The sequence below is a fragment of the Convolutriloba macropyga genome, chromosome 10, assembly GCF_964194025.1.
Source record: "Convolutriloba macropyga chromosome 10, txConMacr16.3, whole genome shotgun sequence".
NCBI lineage: Eukaryota > Metazoa > Xenacoelomorpha > Acoela > Convolutidae > Convolutriloba > Convolutriloba macropyga.
In genome coordinates, this window is record NC_134477.1 from 29,090,745 (window position 1) to 29,111,237 (window position 20,493).

Consider the following 20,493-nt stretch of genomic DNA (forward strand, 5'->3'; position numbering starts at 1 on the left):
ACAGAGTCCATTAGACTTATTCTGTTGGTAATTATCTCAACACGCGCTCTCCAAATTTAAGAGGGCGAACAAATGGGTCACTCAGGCATCATGTTAAAAGATTTGTGACCCACATAATATCTGGTTTATTTTGCTTAGCTAGGTAAAGTAAGAAAACTAGAAACCTTCCAATTTTTTGAATCTGCTCTTACTGAAACATACGCGCTACATCAAGTTTTTTTCTTCTGCTGCTGTTTTTCTTTGAACTATTCTAAAGCATTTTGATTCTATTCTTTTTTTTCAGAACTCGCACTTCAAGAAAACACTCAAGATATCCCTTGTCATCCATTTTAAATTTTAACCCATTGGAGTTTCTTCATATTGCGGATTTGTGTTTGACTATTTACTGCTATGACCCCACGATTCATGACCCCAAGTTAAATCAAAAACTTTTCTATCCACGTTCTTAGAAAAGACAGTAAACATTTTTACGTCTGTCAAATTTTGCGGAAATGGAAAGTGTGAAAGCTCTTGATGCCAGTTTTTGTTTAGTTTCTGGCGTTTAAACTAACTTTTTGCCACTACTGTCTATTTTTGTGAAAATATTTGACGGCTCTAAGTAGTCCTCTATGTCTATTGTAGGATGCAAATAGACTGCTTTTACATCAGTTTGCTTCAAAATGATATTCGATAGCTGATATAGCTAGTAAAATTTGAGAGAATTTGTGTTTGCTTGGGTGAGCAGTAAAATATCAGTATTCATTTCCCTCTAATTGTTTATAGCAACTTGTGCTATATAACGAGCTTCAAACTAACCAATTTATACATTTGACTCAGGTTTAATTTTGCACAATCAACAACCAGGACAACTCCGTTTGTCCTCCTTCTTTGGGACTAACTCCCAAGTTCCAGTTGCATTTATACACTTTATCTGTTCGTCAAGCTTTTTGTCTCTTTGTTACGAAAAAAAGAGTTTTCAAAAATTGCTGTCTCGATCAAACTATTTGTTATTGTAGTTTGCACAGCATTCATTGTAGTAGCGTTTACCAAATTTTTCTGAAGGTGCTCCAGACCTATCACTTCGCTTAATTTCTTTCATGATGGTTTGAGTTTTTTGTGCCTTGAGTTCTGTACCACTAAAAATTTTTTCCTAAGTTTTGGCTCTATGTTTTTCACTGAGACTTTGGGATAGAATTTTACATTATTTTTAGTTATGACTTAACGCTTCAACTTCGTTGTTCTTATTTAATTGCTGGTTCAACTCCAGTTTCTGTATCGTTTTCGGTTCCCTAAGCACCTTTTTTCTGTTATTTGAACCTCTGAACTCAACTTACTTGCGTTAATTGCATCCTAAGATTTTTTGCTCACTTCGTCATTTAGTCTAGGTATAACAAATTTTCCTTTATATATTTGGTTCCGTTTTGTTTATTTATGATTTGGTTCGGACACAGTGTCATTTTTTATGCAACCTTAAATATTGTTCTTAATTCCTCCCCATTAGCTGCTCGCAATTTTGTTGGTCGGCACCACTGTGTTACATATTCTTGTACTCTGTGAATATTGTATTCTGTGAGTTTTACCACTACGTAGCAACTAAACTCCTCTAGGAAACCAAATGCAAGCCTGTTGCCACCTATATTTAAAGTTCAAGTCTGTGTTTTTTGCGCCAAAGTTCGGCTTGACAGGTTCCCCCAATAAGACATGAAAAGCGGTGCATTTCTTTTTCTTGGGAAAGAAGAGCAGTTTGCGTCTTCTTATGAATCTGATGCTTTCCTTGCTTCAGTTTACCAATTTGATAAGAAGCGTTCTTTCCTGACAGGGCCACCTGTTTTCATCCTATACAACACCATCTCTATGTCTGCGGCAATCCTCGAAATTGGTGAGACGCCTCCTCAGTTCCACAAAAATTTCGTCGGAGTTGATAAATCTTGTACCAGAAAGTGCGCTCTTGTTGTGATAGGCCATTGAATACCGTGTCATTGAACAACGTTTCCCAAATTGTCTCACCAGCAACTTCGCGTGAGCAGTTCTTGCGCTCTGATGAATAACTGAGTAAAAGCCTTGTGTTCACGGAATTGTGTTTCGGCCAATTGACTCATCAGACTTTTGACTGTGGTTGTTTCATCACTTCCGAAACGTTGCTGGCAAAATTACTAGGCTTTCTTTCCATCACCGACAACGCTCTTAATATAATTGTGCTTATTTAGCGTGGGACTTCTGAGAATTAGCTGCATCACCAGATAGCACAACTCTCGTTTTTGCTACTATCAGTCTCCTGTATAGCTGTAACTCTAGCATGCGACTGTGCGTCGTGTTCTCCTGTATGTTACTCTGTCCCATCTGCCGTTTATGGTTGTGGCCTTCCAGTAAGTAAAATTGTGCCACTGAAGAATTCGATGAAACCATTGGTTTATGAGGAGGTGAAGAAACGGGTTGTCAAATTTGAGCAGTCTTTTGCTGGCCCGCTGATTATCAGTCTTTTCAAAATGTTGCTGGATTACTCACTTGTGATGTTTAAGATTCAAGTTTTCCTCACATTTCGGGATTTAGTTTTTATATGAGAGGGAAAGCTCATACTTTAGATATTAAAGCTCTCATCAATCTAGAAGAGCAAAAGAGTTCCCACATTGAACATGCAACCTCAACCAACTCTCCATTGGCGTATCATCGGCTCGAAGGCAAGGCCCCTAACCTGTTAGCAGGATGGAAGACACGGTAGCGCAACAACCAAATGCGGCAGGACGGGTATTGGCATGTTGGAGATTGAAGTTTGTTTAGGTTAAAAAAAAGTTAGAGAGAACAACGTAAAGTAATTTTAAGATGTTGAAAGGATAGGAGACGAGTGAAAAATTTAACAAAATTTGGTCGTATTCATAGTCCAACAGCAGACAAAACATTTATAGTTTACTTTTGTTCAAATGTTAATATATAAAAAATCAGGTGTCTTTGGGGCTTTTTAGATGGTGCCTTTCATAACTACATTCAAAACTTACTTACTTGAGATCTTTCACATAGTTCAATTTACCATTCATTATTATTGGACAAATATCAAAATTTGATAAACATACAGCTCAAAGCTGATTCACATTATTTTTTGATATTGTTAGCTGCATTTTAAGCTTGTATACTGAGGGGCCTGGCTATCAGAAAGCTCGCTCAAAAAACGCAAGGAAAATTCTCGATTTTTTTTCCTTTTGAGCCCCTGCCAGCTCATATGTATCATCGGTGCAGGCGCAAAATTTTCACATAATGATTCACTATGTAATGGCTTGTGCCCTGTTATTGGTGGTGCAATACATTCTAGAGGAGCACGAACAAAAAAGATCCAGGATCTCTTTTTATCGTTTGATAAGGAGACAGTAGCATCAACAACTAAAACTAATGTCAGTTCATGTATGAAGTAAACTTTGTGAGAACATACTTTAAAGAAAAAGCGATCATCTGATAACAAAAGCATCCCGTAGAAACAAAAACGATGCTACTATGTGGCTGGTTTTGAGTTCAGTAGACAGTGTAGAAAACGCATTTTGTGCAGTCGAGTATCACAAATTCTATGCTTAATTTTGTCATTATAGGATATTTTGGAGTTCAAGCAAATCATATTTGTAATCAACCAACCGCTCCATAAACGCACATGTCACGCAATTATAAAAGTGACGCAAATTTTCTTTACAATTGGTTTCATTTTGATCTTTTAGTGCGATTGCGAGAAATATTAACTCACTGAACACATAGCTTTTTGCTACATTGCTCATATTCTGATTTTTGTATAGTTTATTTTTTTGTACAAGCATCCTAATACCATGAAAATTTGGAAATCATATTTCATATACTTAATTTATATCAGTATTGCGCTGATTTTCGTTACTTTTATTATCAAAGATGAATTTACAAGACTTACTTTACTCAAAAAGTATGGCGACCATGGCAGGAGTTCGAAAATTAGAAAATATCAGTCCAGCTACTTGAATTCATTTATTGAAAAATATCGTCCCAAAACTTTTCTGAGCTACATAGACTTTGGTTTCAGCCAGCCAGATCCAATTAAGACAGAGAAAAAACGACAGCGATTTCCAAAAGTCATTGTAATTGGTGCTCAGAAATGCGGCACTACAGCTCTGATCAAGTTCTTATCATTTCATACTGCGGTTTCTGTTCAAATGAAGGAACGACATTTTTTCACCAACGATTCAAACTTTGTTCACGGTTCTCCGAATTACGAATTTTATCGACGAGGAATGTTTTATTCTACATTCGATCAAATTACAATTGAGAAAACACCGAATTATTTTGCGGCTCCAAAAGTTCCTCAAAGGGTCTTCGAATATCAAAAATTTATGAAGAGAAAACTGAAGTTTATTGTAATTGTACGAAACCCAATAAGGCGGGCGACATCTGCAGTTTTTCACGAAGTCAGGGCAAACCGACTAAAACTGGACAACCTGACTGAAGTTTTATTAAAACCTGGAAATAACTTTGTCAATTTATCCATGTATGGTTATCATTTAAACCGATGGTTGGAGTACTTCAAGTTAAAGCAGTTTTTATTTATAAACGGTGAAAGGTTTATAAAAGAAAATCCGTGCAAAACAATGCGAAAGATTGAAAGATTTCTGAAACTGCCCCAGGAGTTCGAACATGATGATTTTGGGTTTATAAAAGCAAAGCCAAACTACTACTGCTATTTGCCACTGGAATACTGTTTCGAATCAGAGAGAGGTCATTCGCATTATCCGCAAAATGTGACAATAGAAGGACTCAAAATTTTGACAAACATGTTTGAAGCAGATTTGAGACTGTTTCACAATGCTTCCGGTATAAAGCCAGAGAGACTTTTAGTATGAAATGTGAATTTTGTGCCGTTAATACGAACAAAATTAATCCGGGTTACATAATTTTCCGTTGAATTCGGTTTTGTAATCCGTTTAGTAAACAATAATTTGCTGCAAAGATGTTTTCTAAAACATTTGAACCCTGTTTAACTTTTTTGCCTTGATTGATATCTTGGAAGATTTTTGCCGGAATCTTGCAAGTTTTGAATCAGCTTGCAAGATTTTTGCAGTTTTTAAATTCACTCATCACTAGGGAGGTTCCTATATTTACTTTTTAGGGTAGTTTTATTTGAAAAAGTAGTTGATTCTGAAAAGCAGGAAACTGTTGACAACTGTCTCCGCTAAAATTACATGTCCTAAGAGTTACATCACAAGACTATTTCCGCACTAAAACATTTTGAACTAAGACTAAATAAAAAAAGTTCCCGGGCCGAGGTCTCACCCTTAATCCACCCCTAATTAGCGGTGATTAGGGTGTAATTTGTTTTACGCTCTTATTCATCGGGCAAAAGAGTGTAAGAGTGTAATTTTTAAAAAAAACAAGGAGGCTCGGTAATGTGCGTTTGTACATTAAATTCCGACCCGGCTCATCCACATTTTTCACTTAATTGTCTACCAAATGAGGAAGATATAAAAATATTAACAAGTCAATATATCAATCAACAAACTATTAAATGAATAAAACAATCTACCTTGGAGGGTCTGTGAGACCCGTGACTAACATAATATGACTACCAGAAAAGACGCCGATAAAAATCAAGTAGATACAAATATTAATTAAGACCAAAACCGGTTGTCCATATTTGAAAACCAATAATAACCAAACGAAAATGGAATCAGATAAAATTTACACTAAGAAGGTTATCCTGTGCTCTATAGGAATGAAATATGGAATTTTTTCTCAATGCGAGCTGGTTACAGTCGTCAAGAAATGATCAAAAGGGCAAAGTTCAATAAAACTGATTTTCTCTGAAAAGAATTAATTCCGAATTGATTAGAAACACTATGCATCAAATGACGCAATTGAGAGATTCTCTCATACCACCATTTAGAGCGAGTAAGACCCTTCACTTTCCAGGATGTGTCATACGACTCCAAGAAGAGTAAGAATACAGGCAAAAAGAAAACATTTGCATAAAATTTTGCACTAAAAAATTTGCTCGAATTCGATTTCCCAGCCAATTAGACCTTAAGCTGTTCGCTAAAAACAATAAAAATTTTTGACTGTGTTTTTTCAGGTGACAAAATTTGTGAATCAAATGACGCCCCTTTTTGTGATACTGTGCAAAGAAAACACAAATCGACAAAAAAGGGGCGAACAAGCAAAAATCACGAAAACTGGTTGTACCAAGAACAAAGACAATATGAGGAAAGTAAAACCGTTATGAAGAGAAAGTTGAACTTCAATTAATAACGTCACCTGTCTATACGGATGCTCAGCTACAAGTTAACAGAAATATGATTAGCAATTCAAAAATCGATTGCCTTCTTAAAAAACAAAAATTTTCCTTACTTCATAGCAAAACGAACGCGTTAAAACAAAAGAGTAGATAGTTTCTCGTGCAACTTTTTGGAAATTAATTATGCGTGATTTTAGTGAGACAAAATCATAGGACTATAAAACAACATTAAATACAAGCTGATCTAAAAAACTTCATAAACAAGTTTACGAAACCACAGTGCTGAAGCCATTAGGTTTAAAATATATTACCCGCGAGAAATAAAAATATTCATTTGCGTCTTTTTTGATCAATATAAAGTCTTTTTGTAAAGCGACTATCACTTAATGACAGCAAGAAGGATAACAAAACCGAAGTATATAGATTTCACAAATATCTTCTGAAACAAATTGACTAAGCCCTGAAGACATCAGTCAAACCGTTTAGTCAACAAAAAATATTTTGTTTGGTTCAACAAAGCATTGAAAGAAACTCAATAAAACAAGGCAAGGGTACGAAAACGATACACCATTGTGAAATAAGGGATAATAATAACAAAAAGGGATAAATTGCAGAATAATATTACTCTTTTTTTAGAAAATTAAATTGAAAATTAAACAAAACTAATAGCTATTTACCAATATCAGCCATTACGTTCAATTTGTTATCTATAAATTGCCACTGAGATCTTTGATTACCGAATAATTGGCATACGACAACAAAAATTATCAAGTAGAGTGCAAAAGTAGGAAAATTCTGCAAGAGAACGGTGTCGCAGCCCTTAAAACCATATGTGATGGAAACAATAAATAAGTTCAATTCTAAACTTTGTTCCTTTTTGTCAGTAAGGTTGTCAACTATTGGGAAAATTACCAGAAACTAAAACAACAACAAAAATTGACAATTATGCACAAAAATCACAAAATTCTGTATGAAAACTCTTAGTGCCAAAAGCAAAAAACCTTCTGCTAAAACAATCCACCTGAAAAATTAGTTGTACTCTATAAGAAAGAAAGTTTGACATGTATTTGCAATGATTAAGCAAAAAGTTAAAATAATACAAAAAGTTGACAAGCTCAAAAAATGACTGAATTTTCCTGAAAACAAAAACATTCAATAACATAAAGGACATTCGGTCAGAATCGAATGCATGGTAAGGGTTCAATTACACCTCTCGAGGAAGCCAATTGGAACTCTTAATGGTTAAAATTAAAAATAGGTCTGCAATAAAAATTGAAGGCAAAACACAAGAATTCAAAAAAGATTTCAAATTTTAAAGTTTACTAAAACTCTTCCTCAAAGCCATAAAAACACTTTGGTTCTCTGATTACAAACTATATGTACATTCAGCCTCATGCTTAATTAAAAAGGAGCTGTCATTAATGGAGCCGTAATAAAAAAATGTCAGTTATCAGTTTCAAAGAAACAAAAGCAAATTATTTTGAATAAAGGCAGCACCAAAATAAAAATTAAAAGTTTCTGATTCTATGATAATAATAAAATCCATGATATTATCAATGAGTCCATGATAATATCAAACCTATCCGCAATTTTGCGGCGCGCCTCACAAACCGCCCAAGTGTTTCAAGTGTTTGCGAACTCGACCAATTGTTGAGTGAAATTCTTCAATTATTAAAAAAAGACAACCGTGCATTTTGTAAAATTATCGAGTTAAATCTGCAAAAAACGGCAATATTTCAATTCTAGAAAACTTTCAAAGGACGTCTAATTTCAACTAGTGCTCTTATTGAGATTAGGGAGTCTAGATTAAAGATTTTAGGTCACTGCGCCTGGCAAACTTTAACAAAATGTACCAAAAAATTATATTTTGTGCCATTTTTGATGAAAAGAGTACAAATTTTGAAAATTTTATCAAAAATTTTAGCCCTGAAAAATTCAAACAAACAATTGAGCTACGTTGTTCTATCTCTAACGGTAACAATAACACATTACCGTTAAAATATTAAACTTATTTTTGATTACATTAGCAAAATTGTGCCAAATTTTAGCAAAAACTACTGAAAGTGTGAACAAAAACATTCGAAATCTTTTTATGCCATATTCTAGGATGTACGTGCTTTTTAATGATACCACTCATAATTCTCTACGATGCGTATATCGATCGGCCAAAATTGACTGAACAAAAAAAACCCAGTTGAGTATATAGTTCCTCCCTCCCCACTAAAGTGGGGGTCGGAACAATTACCCTTTTCTCCACATATTGACACTCTTTGAAAAGAGTGTAATCCTGGGTGCATTGGTTGAAACAGATTAAATCGAGTATAAACTTATCTTATCCATCTTAGATGCCACATCTGAGACTAAATTTTGGTACAATTCAGGTATCAGCAAAAATTTTGCATTGTTTTCTAAAAACGCAATATATAACCTTTGGTATGATAATCATGATCCTAGGCAATTGAGAAAAATCCCTCAATTGATAATTGATTTCTTCGGACCTAGCGTCAAATCAATGTCAGTGATGGGGCAGGTCTTATTGCAAGTCTAATATCAGTGGTGATTGAGAGCTATGATCAAATCACTTTTTATACCTGTCAATCTTGTGCAAGTCTTGGCTAAAATTTGAACGTTTAAATCCAAGTCATGGGCTTCTTTGACCATCCGAGTGCTAGTCGATAGTTTTTAAAGGCTTTGTGTTGTTTTCAATGCAGCTCGGGATTCAACTTTGTCCCCGAAATTATCCAAAATCAAAAATAAACTCCAAAATCGTGGCTGGTTTCAAAATTTCAGAAAACCAAAACTTGCCATTCTTGCTAGATTTGTATAAAGAGCTGACAAGCATCGGAAAATGGTTAAAACATTAAGATTGCCTGGTATTTACTTAGACCACGATTTTGGTACGGGTAGAGTGATTTATGCGGTATTTAAATTTATTATAAGAAAGCAATAATGATCTTTAACTAACCTGAAGCAAACTGATATCAATTCGTTGCGCAAAATGCAAATGAATTCTTATATTCAATAGTAATGTTTCAAGTAATTTATTGTTGAGAGGGAATGCAGTGAGTTTTAAGTATGATGAACGTTTTCTCGAAGTGTTTTTTTTTAATAAAATATAGAAAAAATAAACAATTTTTTCCACATCTTTCTATTGTGTTTAATTTGTGTTTATTGAGGTCAATCTTGGAATATCATGATTAAAATTAGTTAACAAAATGCATGCACTCAGAAAAATTTTCCACGTTTAATATGGAACTGACATGATTCATCGGAAGACATGATTCATCGGAATTGGACGAGAATTATGCACGTAGTCAGGCCTGTATTGGCATCTTACTGACATTATTCTTCGGAAGACATGATTCATCGGATGTGGCGGCTGAGCTTACTAACTCAATTACCAAAATGAATAGCGCTTCAAGGCCATTCAAGCCTTAAAGCTAGAATAGCGTGACCAGCGAAATTTAATGCTACATTCTATCGAAGCCATACAGATATGTTCACTTTATTCAACATTTATATTTAGCAACTATTATTAGTACACAATCGTCATACGTGAAGAGAAACTCAAACTCGAACTACCTTAACCACCAGCGAAACAATACTACGACTTAACAGTATTGCATCAGATTCTTTGCGATTGGATAGCGAATCAACCTGTTATTGATACAGAATATTCGACAAAACTTCTACATGGTTAACAATTTTCCCATGACAACAAATTTACACTGAAAAGGTGACGTTATGGAAAGGTGTTCACATTCTGTCGACATTACTATCTACAACCAATCAACAGTTGAATTTGACATGTAAACCCACGTGACTAGCAGCATGAAAGGAGCTTGAAAAACTACCAAAAATCAGAAGAAACTCGTTTATTTTGTCTTACTAATTTGACACACAGTGCGTATGGAGGCACTCTTTTTTGAGCGGTAAATTATTTGTTATCGTGTCTTGTTTCTGTAGATCATATTAGCGATTGTACAGCTTTAACTTTACTTTGACTTGTGAAAAGAGAATTAACTTTGATATTCTCAAAATATTTTTTCTGAGGAACGAAGTTCCTAAGTAAGAGAAACTTTGTGCAAAGCATAAAATCAGTCTCTCTTACTGGCTTTAACGAAGCCTAGCATAGATCACTAGTTGCGTTATTGATCAATTGAGTGTACTGAAAAGCACAAAGTGCGAATTTGATTACATTTGTTAGAACTGATTATCGGGAAAAATACTCTCCGAAAATATTAACACATCGGAGATGGAAATTATTTGCCTAACCAGTAGCTAGGACAGTTACCTAGAGCTGAACATAGGGGTTTTTGCAATTTTAATTTATAAATTGAGTTATTAACCAAAACTCGTGCAAAAATTGATTGTTTCAATTTGAGTTATTTTGTTATTCTGATAGAAACAAGTTTGTTATACAGCAAAGCTGAGCAATTAGTTATCAGATAGTAGGCCCACCTAACGTCCAAAACCCTGTGAAACTTTATCTCACTAGCATTTGTGGTTAATGAGAAATTATTGAAAACCTCTAATTCGAGACTAATTGGTTATTTGAAATTTTGGATTTTCAATTAATTGAAGAGAAATTATTTGTTTTTCAACAAAGCTGAACAACTATTTATTTGAAATTATTGAGTGTTAAGGAATGCAACGGCATTCTAGAGTATAGCGGATAATACAGTTCACAAAGTTAACTGCAAAAGTACATTATCCGGACAGATTTGAAACCGCTGAAACGATCGGGGCGGTGTAAAGTTTCCCTTGACTTTGATAGGAGAGCAGCCGTTACATTTGGTCCGGCGGACAGTGGAATGCAAACTGCTGTCCAATCTGATGAAGAGAGTGCCAAAGGCACCCCCCAAAGAAAGTAAAACGAATCAACAGCGCAACGCCAGTGAGGCAGAGCAAAAGTTGCGAGTGCAATTCACAAAACACGTTGAAGAAATGACCTCGGTTAAACGGAACAAGCAAAGCAAAAAGCAACCAGGCAATCCTAACACAATCAGCAGAGAGGATCTGCAATCAACAGCTCAAAGGTACGACAAGAAGTTCCAAGATTTACTGGAAGAAGGCAGCAACAAAACAGGGATTTGCTACAAGTTAATTTAAGATTCAGATCGACCCAACAAACTAAAGGTCCTCTACCAACAGACTGTTCACCTTCTAGAGGAAGAAATATTCAAGCAACTGCAGCGTCGAAACAAGCTTGTGCCCTATGAAGCTAATTTCGTCGAAGAGCATCTGAAAGAAGCAAGGAAGTGCAAAGCAAGTTTGGACTACCATTGGCTTGCATATATAAGCAAAGGCACGCAACCAGCAACGAATGCAACGCTATGCAACGCAACTCAAGCAGTGAGCGACAACGAGATTAATAGCAACTACCCAACGAACAAACCAGTTGCTCAAACAGTGCAAAATGGAGCAACAGCAAGTGGCCAAGAGACGGAGAATGTTTCGGAAACATCTTCAGCAAAGCAAAGGCGAGTGGAAAGGATGAAGAAATTCGATCTCGAATTTAAAACCGAGATGCGATTCGAACAGCCTTAGAAAACAGCCTTTGAAGTGAAGAGAACAGCCTTAGAAAACGATGATGCTCGTTCCCAATCAACTAGTGCTCGAGAAAAATCACCCTTCAACTGGACCCCAAAGAAGAGAGATGTCTCAGACTGGGCCAGCAGGATCGACAACCTTCTAACATCAGAACGATCAACAGCTCGCTTCGAAGTAACCCCTGAAGTGAACAGGTGTTGTCGCTTCTCACAAAATCGCAGTTCACGAGACCGATCCTCAAGTGTTGAAGAACGGGACGTTTCCCCCAGAGCTGATCTACTACGATACAACAGTGGGTATGCAGGTAACAGTAATCTACCAAAGCCGAAGTTTCACAATTTTGACGGAAGCCCTCTCGAATGGCCGGAGTGGTCTAGTATGCTCATTGCTACAGTGGATCAACGACCAAAACCAGACTCAGAGAAAATGAGCCATCTGAAGACTCTACTGACAGGCAAGGCAAGGTCAGCAATCTCTGGAATGGGCTATTCTGGACAGTTGTATGGTGCTGCATGGAGCATTCCGGAGAGGAAATTTGGAAGGCTTCATGTGATCATTGATGCACAACTGGAGAGTCTTCGCAAAGCAAATCAGGTGAAACCACACGACTCAACAGGTCTGATCGGTTTCTCAGTTATTGTTTCGAACTTTGTGAATGTTCTCAGAGAGTCAAGCAGATTGGTGATCTGAAATCAATCTCGACACTGTATATGGCACTAGATAAACTACCCCAAGTTCTCAAAGAGAATTGGTGGTTCTATGTTGATGATAAAGGTGAAGATTGGCCTGATCTGATTATGTTTGAAAAGTGGCTATCTAGGATAGCATTTGTGCACGAAGGGTTTTCAGTTTTCAAGGGAGAGCGAAGAAAAAAGACCGAAGAAGCACAAATAGAGACAAGCGGTTCTCAAAAATATCGAACTTCAGTGCAAGTTCGAACGTGAAAAAACGAAGCAAACGCAAAATGATCACTGTCCACTAAATGACGGCACTCATAAAATATGGAATTGTCCACTATTCAGGAACATTAGTGTGAATGATCGGTACGCAGCAGTGAGAAAGCAACGCTTATGTTACGGATGTTAAGGCAAAGGACATGCAATAAAAGATTGTGAAGTCAATGCGTGCGGCATCAATGGATGCCTCAAGAAGCACAACCGATTGCTACACTCAGAAAACCAAATGGACGCGGGCAATCACGCAGTCAACGTAAGTGCAGCAACAGTCAACCAGAGTAATGAAGTTACCAGCTTTCTTCAGATAGTTCCTGTCTCAATACAGAGCGGTGGCAACAGGCTGAACACATATGCTTTCCTCGATAGTGGATCAACGGTTTCATTCATCGATCAAAGTGTGCAAGAAAAGTTACGAGCCCAAGGCACCGATGCGACGCTCAACATAGCTGGCATACACGGAACGAAGGATCTGAAGACGGAAAAGGATCCTCTCAAAATAAAGGGACTACATTCAAAGGTGCATTCAATCGAAGCGTTTGCACACCCGTCAATTTCCTTGGGAAACACAAACTACAACTACAATAAGCTGAAGCAAAGCTTCAATCACTTGAGTGTTCTACCCAACAAAAGCTTCAACTTGATGGAAGTTGGCATCATCCTTGGTCAAGATGCTTATGAGCTACAACGCTCATTGGACTACAAGATAGGAACACGAAGTGAACCTTTCGCCGTTCTAACCGAGCTAGGATGGGTAGTCAGTGGACCCATGACGGGCAAAAAAAGACAAAATGCTTGTCATTTCGCCTTCACAGAAGATGTGAAAGTGGCTGAGAGTTTTCAAACCTGGTGGGACATAGAAACCTATGCTTCCAAAATCAACGTCGTCAGTCAGTCAAAGAAGGAACTGCAGGCACAGAAGATGCTAGAGAGTACGACGAAGTTTACATGCGAGCGGTACGAAGTGGGAATGCTGTGGAGTGAACCTACCGAACAACTACAGCTCAGCCCTGGGTCAGCTTTACTCACTGGAGCGAAGATTCCAAAGGGATGTAGAAAAAGGATTCGTAAAGATATTGGACGAGTCCGAAGTGAAAGGCACCTTCAGGAAAGAATGGTATTTGCCCCACCATCCAGTGCTAAAGCCGAACAAGCCTGGCAAAGTAAGACGTGTTCGCAATGCTGCATCAAATTAAAAAGAAGTATGCCTAAATGATAAGCTACTAGCAGGACCTGATCTGCTACATGGCTTGACGGGAACAATATTCAGATTCCGTGAAGGACCAATAGCTTTAACAGCTGACATCGAATCGATGTTTCTACAAGTGCAAGTTCCCGAACAGGATAGAATTTGCTTGAGATTCTTATGGCGTCCAAAAACAAATGAACTTTTTCAGATATACGAATATCAGCGTCACGTATTTGGAGCTAAGAGTTCTCCAACTTGCGCAAACTATGCTCTCAAGCGAGTGGGACTGGACAACGAAAAAGACTATCCAATAGCAACCGAGGCCATACAAAACAACTTCTACATGGACGATTTCATCAAATCAGTAGAAACCCCGGAAGAAGCAATTGAAGTCTTCAATCAACTACAAACTCTTCACTCACAACATGGATTTGAATTGAAGAAGTAGATAAGCAACAACGATGCAGTTCTCGAAACAATCCCAGAAGATTTGAAGTCAATCAGCAACACGAAGCAAGTCGAAGTGGAACCCAGTACGGAGGGATCCTCAGTGCTAGGACTACAATAGACCGTTACTGATGATAGCCTTCAAGTGTGTAGAGGTACAAACAAGGAAGTTGAAACACCTATAACCCAGAGGAAGATTTTGTCATTGGCATCTTCAGTATTCGACCCGATCGGATTGCTTGCTCCGTTCAGTGTTCACATGAGACGATTTCTGAAAGGCATCTGGACTAAGAATGGACAATATTGGGACAGCGAATTGGAGCCTAGTGAAGAAGAAAAATTCCTGAGATGGAAAGAACAACTTCCATTAGTGGCTGAAACAAGCATCAAGCATCGATAGAAGGTACTTCAACAAAGAGAGGGATAAAGCCGAACTTCATGTGTTTGCTGACGCATCTGAAGACGCGATGTGTGCAGTAGCCTATCTACGTTCACAACCAAAAGAGTACTCAGCTGACTTAGCATTTGTCACTGGAAAAGGCAGAGTGGCGCCGATGAGGCATCTTTCAATACCACGATTGGAGTTGCAAGCGGCAGTCATGGCAGTGAGGTTGAAAGAACATATAGTCAAGGAACATGAAATGAAGATAAATAGTTGCAGTTTTGGGTCAGACTCAACTACGGTATTGCAGTGGATACACAGTTCCCATCGTAAGCAACAAGTGTTTGTTGCCAATCGAGTGGCTGAGATACTAGATACAACTGATGTTTCACAGTGGAAACAAGTAAGCGGTATTAACAACCCAGCGGACTTTGGCACCAGAGCAATCAACATTGAGGAACTCAAGAGAAGCGAGTGGCTCACTGGGCTGGCCTGGTTGAAGCGACCAGAAAGTGAATGGCCAGAGCAAGTGAACCTAATCTTTGCATCAGATGAAGAGAATATACCCTCATCAGTCTTCATGATACAGGCTGAAGAGAAGAAAGCTGTTATCCAGTGGGAACAATTCAGTAACTTCAACAGACTAGTAAATACTGTGGCATATGTACAGCGAGCATTGAACAAACACAAACAAGCAACACTCATAGTCAGCATCGAAGAAAGAGGAAAAGCAAAAGCAACAATCTTCAAGCTACTACAACAAGAACAATTTGGTGAAGAGATGAAATCTCTCAAAGCTGAAAAGGAAATTCCAAAAGGCAGCAAAATCATACAGTTCTCACCATTCCTAAATGAAGATGGACTTATTCGAGCCAAAAGCAGAATAGGTAAAAGCTAACTGGATTTTAATGCAAAGCATCCAATTTTTGCTACATTGGAATTATCATGCGGTTGAATTATTCTTGCGAAATGAGCACAAGGACAATCAACACGAAGGCACTGAGCATGTAAGAAACAGTGTTCAGCAAAAGATGTGGATCCTAGGCATACGGAACGCCTTAAGATCAATCAAGAACAAGTGCGTTACCTGCAGAAAAGGCAGAGCGCAAACGATAGCACCAGTAATGGCAGATCTACCCGAAGAGCGGTTAGATGCTTCAACAACCTTTACAAATGTTGGAGTTGACTACTTTGGCGCTTTCATTGTGAAGATTGGGCAAAGAAACGAAAAGCGATGTTGTTGTCTCTTTACATGTCTAACTATGAGAGCGGTGCATATAGAAGTGGTACTGAAGTTAAACACAGATAGTTGTCTCAATGCAATAATGAGATTTATTGCTCGAAGAGACAAACCGAATACAATCATCAGCGACAAGGGGACAAACTTTGTTGGAGCTGAAAGAGAGTTTGCAGAGTACGTTGCATCATGGAACAAAGAAGGGATCGAAGAACATCTAGTTCAACGAGGAATTAGATGGAAGTTCAACCCACCCGCAGCACCTCACTTTGGAAGAGTATGAGAGCGGTTGGTTTGAAGTTGCAAGAAAGCAATGTATGCAGTGTTGGGGAACAGATCAGTCACCGAGGACGTTCTTTCAACAACGATGTGTATTGTTGAGCAGACTTTGAATGCAAGACCGTTGACTCCAGTAAGTTCAGATGTCAACGACTTAGAAGCATTGACACCCAACCACTTCTTGCTTGGCGACAAGAGCGTTTGCTTACCCTATCTACCGTGCGCAGAGGAATTTGTGGATCGCGGAGGAATTTGAGCTCTTTCGACAAACTCAAACCTATGCAAATCTCATATGGGAGAGGTTTTGTAAAGATTATCTGCCAACTCAGAATAATCGACAAAAATGGCGAGCTACGGCGAACGAAACCCTTAAAGAAGGCGATCTCGTTTGGTTGATCGATGACAGCGATAAGCGTGGACATTACACTCTAGGTCGAGTTACGGAGATCATCGATGGGTCGGACGGTGTGATTCGATCAGCGATAGTTCGAACGAACGACGGAGTGTACAAGAGACCAGTAGTGAAGCTCGCCCCAGTACTACCTGGGAAAGATGTTTTCGCGATGGAAAACGGGGCCGGCGATGTGGAGGCCGAGCATTATTAATTTCCTCAAAACATTCATTTCATTAAAACAATATTTATGTCGACATAATTTGTTTCTAAATTTCATACATTTGCGAACGTGTAAAGAGAGCCCCCGACGTTATTATCTACAACCAATCAACAGTTGAATTTGACATGTAAACCCACGTGACTAGCAGCGTAAAAGGAGCTTGAAAAACTAGCAAAAATCAGAAGAAACTCGTTTATTTTGTCTTACTAATTTGACACACAGTGCGTATGGAGGCACTCTTTTTTGAGCGGTAAATTATTTGTTATCGTGTTTTGTTTCTGTAGATCATATTAGTGATTGTACAGCTTTAACTTTACTTTGACTTGTGAAAAGAGAATTAACTTTGATATTCTCAAAACTTTTTTTCTGAGGAACGAAGTTCCTAAGTAAGAGAAACTTTGTGCAAAGCATAAAATCAGTTTCTCTTACTGGCTTCAACGAAGCCTAGCATAGATCACTAGTTGCGTTATTGAGCAATTGATTGTACTGAAAATCACAAAGTGCGAATTTGATTACATTTGTTAAAACTGATTATTGGGAAAAAACTCTCCGAAAATATTAACACATCAGAGATGGAAATTATTTGCCCTAACCAGTAGCTAGGACAGTTACCTAGAGCTGAACATAGGGGATTTTGCAATTTTATTTTATAAATTGAGTTATTAACCAAAACTCGTGCAAAAATTGATTGTTTCAATTTGAGTTATTTTGTTATTCTGATAGGAACAAGTTTGTTATACAGCAAAGCTGAGCAATTAGTTATCAGTAGTAATAGAGCAACAAGTAATTCAACGGTATTCTAGAGTATAGCGGATAATACAGTTCACAAAAGTTAACTGAAAAACAAAATATCCGGACATATTTGAAACCGCTGAAACGAATTGGGCGGTGTAAAGTTTTCCTTGACTTCGATAGGAGAGCAGCCGTTACATCGTAATTGGACGAGAATTATGCACGTGCTCAGGTCTGTGTTGGCATCTTACTGAGAACTATTTTTAAAACTAATTTCTGCATCACTAGGACCCACTTTGAAGCCCTTCTATTTTTGTCTTCAGAGTTATCCTCTCTGATGGATGTGTCGAGGTAGAAGATCATTGAGTTGATGCCGTAGAAAACCGTCAGAAATAGTTGGATTCTGACGTTTCAGCCCATCCTCCTTGTATATTGGAAGCCTAAAATTCATGGACCGGTTTGCCTGGTGAATTAGCATTCTCGCTTTTTGCACAAGGAAGAACAACATAAGAGCTAAAACACCTTCGGAACAACTTTTTTAGTCTGAGCACAATCACGATACAATCGACAATTCCTCCCACTATTAAATTTTTCCTCTATAACAAAGAAAAATGGCTGTTTTTCAACACCCCAACAATAGTATCTCATAGGAATCCGATTTTCAACTGGTTTTACACAGCAGATGAGTGAACTGACAATTAATGATGACTTATCTCGTTTCCTGATCCCATTTGGTAGAGTACTTTTTTATCACGATAAAAAAGATAATATTTTTATTGTCTCAATCTTGGATCAGGAGTTTATCTAGTCTAGAGAGAGATAACTGCAATGGGGTTCAAATTACAATGAATTGGTGTGTTCTAAATCAATTTGGCATTATTCATAGTTTACTCAAATTTGTTTCAAAAGACACCAAAAAATGGCTTCACGAATAGGTGTGCTGATGCAATCTGCAACACTGGGTATAGGTTCATCAGACTCAAACAGCAATTCAAGTGAGTTACCAGATTTACAAACAATTTTCAGCAAAAAATATTCCCTCCCTGTGCAATATCCCCGTGAATTTTTGTTTGCGACGGTCAGAAATTATTACCTTAACCATAGAAAATTTCATCTCTGACATTGAATGTGTTGAGAATTGGAAAAGGTTCTTTGCAATAAGCAAGTGTATTTTGCGTGCCTCCAACAGAATTAAAATAAAACCACAAGCAGCAATGGGAAAATTCGATGATGAATAAACTTGAGCGACGGACAGCGAATGACTACGCTGCACTTTGTGACGAATCGTCATTGATGAAGCTAGCGAAATACAAAAGCAACAACACAATCTAGGCAATGGCGTCCCGAACTAAAACACTTTGAGAGTTTTGACGTGCGGCAAAAGTTTTGTCTTTGGAAAGAATGGCGCCCGACAGAAAAACCCTATTCGAACTCTAAAAACTGCTAACAAAGGAAAACGAAATACATAATCCTACAGAAGACTACATTTCCGAACCTTCTCAACTCATTGAAGCAAAGGTGCTTTTACAGCTTCAGTTTTCTTCCCATTTCATAATTGCCAGGCAGTCCGAAATGTACGTAGATCATCTTCTCATCTTCTCCATGCAAAAAAATTTTTCAATTTCCAATCAATCTAAAGGAACAAAATGCTTTTTAAACAAATTAAGGAACTCGGCTAGCAGAAGACAGCTGCCAATTTTTGTCGCTTCAAGTTTATACAGAGCCTCACTAACAGCGCTGATGAAGAAGAAATCCTGCCTCAGTCCTAGTCCTGTTGGCGAAGTCATTCGGCATGTCGTTGACAATAAAGGCATCTGAAGGCATTTTGCGAGTTTTTTATCAATTAATCACAACCATACCTTCCAATTAACAAAACTGGTGTTGGCTTAGGAAGATCAACTGATCGAATTCAGTGTGCACATGTTGGCTCTGTTTTCACATCAATTGTTTTGTTAGAAAAACTAACAAGCCAGATTACAATTGAAATCATCTTATTTGCTAAGACAATTGCAGAAATCGTTGACATTTTGGCCATGCGTCCCACAAAAGTCAAGAAAAAGTTGATAAATTAGCATACGAAAACTTGTTAGCAAGACAAAACTCCTCCAGAGAAAAGGCTCCTTTGTCATCTCTTTCCCAACCACAATCAGGTACCTGGTTATCCGCAGCCCCAAATCAAGCTCTGAATGAGTTCTTTGAATAAGTTCTGCGTTGCTTTCAGATATCGACTGGTTGCTAAGCTGTACGAAAACGAGCGAAATTGTCCGTTCTGTAAATCTGGGACCCTAGATGTAATGGGAGATCATGCAGTGTCATCCAATGGTCGGATTGAAATGATCACTCGTCATGATCGTATACAAGACATAATTATATCAGCTTGGAAGCCCAACTGTCCCTCATCTCTGGGCAGAAAAAAAAACACTATCCAACAACAACTCCAGGCCGGGCAATATATCTTTACTTGTATGGACTGCGGGTCAGCCAGCAGCATTGAATGTTACCGTAACTATTCCCTTGCAACCAGGCCTTATCACAGTTGGGGCGAAGATTGGTTTTGCACTGTATTCTGCTGAGGATAGAGAAAACAAACAGAACGACCAGAAATGTAGCGAAATTTGAATTCAACCCATTCATTTGGCTTTTGAATCGTTTGGGGGATTTTTGGCAGCACTTCATAAGACCCTCAAAGGTATCGCTACTCTGGCTGATAACATCAGGTTACAGCTTGCGGGGGTATCTGTAGCTCTTCGTAGTTTATCACAATCAGTCTCTGTTACAGCATTCTGTGGGTTCGCTATCATACTAACCCACGGTCCACTATCATGCTAAGGGGAGAATGTAGAGACAAATGAAACACGAGTTACTCATTGATTCCTGGTCTGTTCCGTTAGATGAG

General features: G+C 37.9%; 1 protein-coding gene across 1 annotated transcript; it reads left to right on the forward strand.

Moving 5' to 3' along the window:
* The first annotated feature begins 3,659 nt into the window (after positions 1–3,659).
* LOC142348417 (heparan sulfate glucosamine 3-O-sulfotransferase 1-like) lies at positions 3,660–4,938 on the forward strand. Its single transcript, XM_075399774.1, has one exon. The coding sequence runs from the start codon at positions 3,783–3,785 to the stop codon at positions 4,821–4,823; it is 1,041 nt and encodes a 346-aa protein (XP_075255889.1). The 5' UTR covers positions 3,660–3,782; the 3' UTR covers positions 4,824–4,938.
* The last annotated feature ends 15,555 nt before the right edge of the window (positions 4,939–20,493 follow it).

Excerpts from the sequence above, each read along its gene's own strand:
- LOC142348417 (XM_075399774.1), top strand. The coding sequence starts at position 3,783 with ATGAAAATTTGGAAATCATATTTCATATACTTAATTTATATCAGTATT.